Consider the following 5,659-nt stretch of genomic DNA (forward strand, 5'->3'; position numbering starts at 1 on the left):
CTGAAAGAAAGCTCTCTAACGTAATGTCACATGTGATCCACAGGACCATAGGTCAGAAGACCGTTCCGGATTTAGAGGGGATCCATGGTTTGCCACTTCGTACTTGTAATCCACCAGACATTTACCAGCTTCCCAGGTGAGTCCACCCAGACACAGAAGGGCGAAATACCTGACCTGATGGGGACTGTGATTTTTTTCCCCTTGCATTGCATCTCCTCAATGCCAAACAGGCAACACTCCGGAATCCGAGGAGAAAGTAACGCGCACTGCTCAGGAAAGGATACAGAACAGAGAAGTTTATTTTACACTATCCGTCCAAGAAAACAATCGCCATAAACCAGTGCAAAATGTGCAACAGAATCATTGAGTGTGTCTTAGCTCTGAGAGCCCAAATTGGTGATTTCCTCTCCCGGGCCTCCATCAGCCAGGTGCCCCATTGGCTAATGCTCGCCTCCTTTCGCACCCTCGACAGAGACGTTCGACCAATTTGTAGCAGGTTATTTTTACAATTCAGACCAGAATGTGTAGTACAAGGGACAGAGAAAACCATACCGCATGAATTATAAGTGATCAGTGCTTAAAGTAAATATAGGGGGAGCACGGGCAAGAGTCCACAGTTTCAATAAATACACGTGTAACAAGCATGGGTGGGTCTCAACTGGTGGAATTAGTCTGCATAATAATTCAGCATCATACAAAACCTAGCAGGGCTGTTGAGCAGTGATTGGCAACGATGTTCACAATAACTTATGCCCTTGAGCTTGTCTGCATTTAGCACATTCTGTGGTTTCAAAGATGTCAGTTCTGTTTTCTCCTTCCCTTGCCATCCCTCCAGGAGGGGACGGGTGGAGCTGGGCAGCTTGGCCATGGTGTCCTGGAGGAAGGACGCTGGCCCAAGAGCCAGCTTTCAGGGTCCAGTGTACTCAGTACCAAGTGGCAAATTGGGACTTTATTGACGATGTCTGTGCAAAGTGCGCTTCTCTCCATTTTCCAAGAAACCAGTGTCTGTAATTCCTGCACAAAAAGCAGTGGTGGCCTCTGGGTCACTCCCTGTCACCCCAAATGTCAAGCAATGACAGCACATCTCAGGGACTCACAGGTCGGGAAGCTTCGGCTGCTGACTGCCTGGTACCTCACAAATAGATGTTCAACCAGGGACCCTCGACAAAGGCCTCAGGCAGGCTAGAACTATTGCTTAAAAGACTAGAAAGAACCTAGTGAGAAAGTGAAGGTCATAATGGACATGTGGGAAGCTGCCTTCTTCCTCAGAAAACCTTGTGCTCCCTAGGTTACTCCTGTGGGCCTGCGGGGGCACCCTTGGGTATGAAATGTCATGCATCTTTTCCGGTGGCCTGGCTCAGCTGTTCCTCTACTAAGCACTAGATCCATGCATGCTCCAACATGCTTGGGATCTGATCCCAAGACACAGCGGGGACAACCTTGGCTCATCTACCAATCCAGAGCCCAGGGGAAGAAGATGCAAGAGAAGCTCTTGATCTCTGGAAGAAAAGGGGCAGAAGGGAGAGCCCCCTTCAAAGAGATTCAACCCTCCAAACCCATAACCTAGGAATCACCTGAAAACAGAACAAAATCCCAAGCACCCCCTATAATCAATGTACCCTCTCCTCGCTAGCTCTTTGACAGTCTCAGGCCATACATTAGGTTAGTCTTCCATCCAATAACTTAAAAAAGGAGGAGGGATTGTAATAAGTTTTGCCTGGCTTGGGCCAGTTAGCAGCCAGTTTTTCTAGAATCTCAGTCACTGTTCAAAATGGAGCTTGAAAATTCACGTGGATATTGAAAAGTCTTCACACCGAGGGGGCAGGAAGGGGTGGGCAAGAAAGGCTGGGTGGCAGGTAGGACCCCAGGAGGAGGAGGGGCGAGGGAGGGGGCAGGGAGCGCCTGGGCCGCTGAGGCAGGAGCGGAGGCCTGTGAACAGCAAGGGAGAGATGGAAGCCCGGCCCTGGAGGCCCGTGTGACTCGGGGTGCGGCCGGGTCTTGTATTGCACAGAAAAGAAGGAACTGAGCCTCGGTGGGCGGCCCGGTGGATCAGTGTTCCCCGCACATGGGCAAGTTCACGAAGGTGAACACGTTGAACTCCGTCATGATGGAGAAGCACAGGAACACGCCGTACAGGAAAAGGCATCCGCACCCCAGCTTCTTGTCCAGCTGCCACTTGTTCAGGTGAACGCCAAACACCTGCAACACACAGAGTGGTCAGCAGGCAGCAGCCGGGGGGCCCTGGGGCGGGGCACGGATTCTCTCTGGGCCCACAAAGTCCATCTTTCATATCGTGGAACATAAGACCATCATAATCAAGAAGAGGGAAAGTCAGAACCTGCTGGTTGTGGGAAAATCACTTGAAAAAGTCATAAGGACGAGAGGAACAAAGATAGTCACAGCAGTCGCCTCTCCTTCCCTGGACTCCAGCCCTGTACCGCTTGGTGCTGGCATCACCCGTTCTGACACTTGACCCTTTTGTCCCAATCTGACCTTAGCTCTCCTTCCCACAGGGGCAGGGGGTGGCTGCACCTCTTCAAGTCCCTGTGCCTGGAGGCCAGGAAGAAGTCCCCCTTGCTCCTCATTGCTGCTTCTATTCCCTTTTCCTTTTTCCTCTTAGAAGCTAAAGTCTCCCAACAGTCACACTGTACCTTCCTCCTTGCAGTCAACCCTGGGTACTCCTGGCATTTCTCAGGGCCCTAAGTCCCCCCTCACTGCCGCTCCTGTGGTCGGCAGGCACTCCAGTTGTCCCTCTAGTGATTTAACGATCCACCAGGGCGACCCACCCAATACCAGGTCTCTTGAGTCCTTGCCCTCCACCCTATTTCAGCCCCTCACTCCCACGCCACACCCTCAACCTGTGCTATATCCACTAGCCACACGTGGTCACCCACATTTACATGTAAATCAGATAAAATCAGAAGCTGAGCTCCTCAGCTGCACTAGCCACATTTCAAGTGCTTAATGTCCACAGGTGGCCAGTGACCACTGTCCAGAGCAGATACAAGACATCTCCAGCACGGTGGAGAGTTCTGTTGGACATTCCTGCTGTCTAGAGCTTGTCAAACATCCCACTTTATTTTTTTAAATATGTTTTTATTGATTTATCAATGAGAGAGAAACATCAACATAGATTGGCTGCCTCCTGCACGACCCCCACTGGGGAACCCAAACTGGACATGCCTTTTGACTGGGATTTGAACTAGTGACCTCTTGGTATATGGGTTGACACTCAACCATTGAGCCACACCACCTGGCTCAAACACCCCATTTTCTCCTGGCAATTTTCTGTTTTTCCTGCTTGCTCCATTCTGGTACCTCAACTATCTACAACTCCCAGAACCCACTACCCAGAATTCAGTGAAACCATTACTGTTTCATTGTACTTCACCCACCTTGTACCCTGTTCCGTCCTTACCCCCACTAAGTTCCTTCAGCAATTGCTACAGTCACTCCTGGCATCCGCCTCCATTCCTTGGCCTATCTGTAGCTTTGTGGTCTTTGCCGGTTAAGCCACAGCCCTTTGGTTCATGCCAAGCTTCCATGTACTCCATGCTGCTTCCTTGCAGCTGACTTGGGCTGGAGGAAAATGCTGGCCAGGCTGATGGGCCTCACTTTAAATTTAAGACCACAAACCTTAAGTGGGCCATTAATGCCTTATGGCAACCATCCACATTTCCTAGTCTGCCATCTTTCCCTTTCTTAGACAGCTATTTCAGGCCTCTCCTCTCTCTTTAAGTGGCCAACATTCCCTTCTCTATTCTCACTGTCAGCTCATGACCTTGTTCCCATTTCACAGAGCTCCTACCACCACATCTACCTGCCCACCTTCCCTCGGTTAATGACCCACAGCCCACAGTCCTGCCCACAGCCCTGTCCACAGCCCATTCTTCCATGTGGGCACGACATCTCCCCACCTCCTTGTACTGCTTAAGGTCATGGCTCCAGCAATTGTCTCTCTTTCATCTCCACTCCCCAACCCCAACCTTGGATTATTCCAATTAGCATAAAAGAATGCTGCTATCTCTCTCATCTACACTTTTCTGGGGTTCCCTTTCTCTGCTCTCTTTACAGCAAGGTAACTTGAAAGAGTTGTAAATATCAGCTGCCTCCAGTTTTTCTCCTTCCATTCTCCGCTAACTTATTCCACTCAACCTTCTGCCCCACTGCTCTGCAAGCCACCATGTCAAGAGTACGGATGACTCTACATTTCTAACCCTAATGGCCAACACTTGGGACTCTCTCCCTCAACAGCACAGATCACTCCACCGTGAAGCACCTTCTCCACATGACTTCCCATTGTCACACTCTTCTGGTTCTCCTCTTACCTCTCCGAATGCTCTTTCTCTTTCTTTTGTGGTTTTATCCTCATCATTCTGACTTGGATCTTAGGGCTCTTCTCTTTCCTGTCTATGCTCACTCCCTTGGTGAACTCATCCAATTGCATGGCTTTAAATACCATCTACATTCCGGTGTCACCAGCTTGGACATTTCTCCTGAACCCAGACTCATCTTTCCAATGGCTCTCTTGGCCTCCCCACTTAGAGTCAAATAAGTACTGTAAACTTAAGATGCTTAAAATTGCTCTTGTTCCCCAAACCTACTTCTCTTCCATCTTCCCACAGCCCCATTTCGAAAGCCCAGCTAGTGGTTAGACCGACCTCCTATAAATTGTACAACTACAGCACAGTGTAAGGAGAAGCACTGTGCTACAAGCTTGCACTGTCAGACAGCTTGCTCCTCCATCATTTGGTGTCAACTTCTCTATTGTCATCAGCACAGTGGAGCTGATATTAGTGACCAGCTCATGGGGGTGTGGTGAGCTCCAAATGGGAAAATATATGCAGAATATTAAGCACAGTGTGTGGCTATTACAAGTATCATAACCCTAAGTCATATGGCCTGAAGAACGTCAAAAGAATAAATTATATAGATTTTCACTTTTGTATAATAAGTATTAGCTTTTGTAAAACCTTGACATTTGACTCCCATCTTGATCCTGTAGATGACCACTCCTCCTTCCTGCCTCCCCTACTGAATTCCCCTTCTCTAGCATATGTACGTTAACATGCTAGGTATAACTCAGTTTATATTTCCTTGAAAATTTCAGGAAAAAAACATATTGTGTCTCAATGTTTCATGTGAAAATTCAACAGCATACTTGTATGTTACTGGATACTTCATGTGGGTCAGTCCATGTGTTGGTGCAAATTTGTTTGCACCAAACGTGTCAGTTGAGATGGAATGTTAAATGATACAAAGGGATGTAATGGCCAAGAAAGTAGATGGCATAAAAGGGGAACTGTCAATAAAATATCTTCTTAGTTGCTGAGTAATGGTCAAATCCATGGATGTATGAAGATGTTCAGTAACCTGGAACAATTAATTAATGTCTACTATTCTGTAACTAATTTTGCAGAACAAGTGAGGTCTCCCCCTTGTTTTCGATGAAACGATTTATGTTTGGCATGCCACAGGGCCATGTTCTGAGAGGAGGCCGCTTCCTTTCAGTAAGAGAGGGCTTGCTAGTGGGTTGCTAGGATCCACTTCTAGAAGAAACAGTTACGAAGGAGAAGGAACATCTGGAGGCTGATTGTCCTGATCCACCAGGAGGCCCAGCCCATCTGGTGTCCAAACAAACTCTGTTGCCAAAAAAATG

At 48.3% G+C, this 5,659-nt stretch overlaps 1 protein-coding gene across 2 annotated transcripts in view; it reads right to left on the reverse strand.

Moving 5' to 3' along the window:
- Positions 1–275: 275 nt before the first annotated feature.
- Positions 276–5,659, reverse strand: part of SLC24A3 (solute carrier family 24 (sodium/potassium/calcium exchanger), member 3) — a 484,048-nt gene continuing 478,664 nt past the window's right edge. For both annotated transcript variants that reach the window (XM_014530108.1, XM_014530109.1), the window contains exon 17: positions 276–2,199. In XM_014530108.1, the coding sequence (XP_014385594.1) occupies positions 2,050–2,199 (150 nt within the window). In that variant the 3' untranslated portion in view covers positions 276–2,049. The remainder of the gene's footprint in view (positions 2,200–5,659) is intronic.

This window comes from Myotis brandtii, unplaced genomic scaffold (genome assembly GCF_000412655.1).
Source record: "Myotis brandtii unplaced genomic scaffold, ASM41265v1 scaffold72, whole genome shotgun sequence".
Taxonomy (NCBI): Eukaryota; Metazoa; Chordata; class Mammalia; order Chiroptera; family Vespertilionidae; genus Myotis; species Myotis brandtii.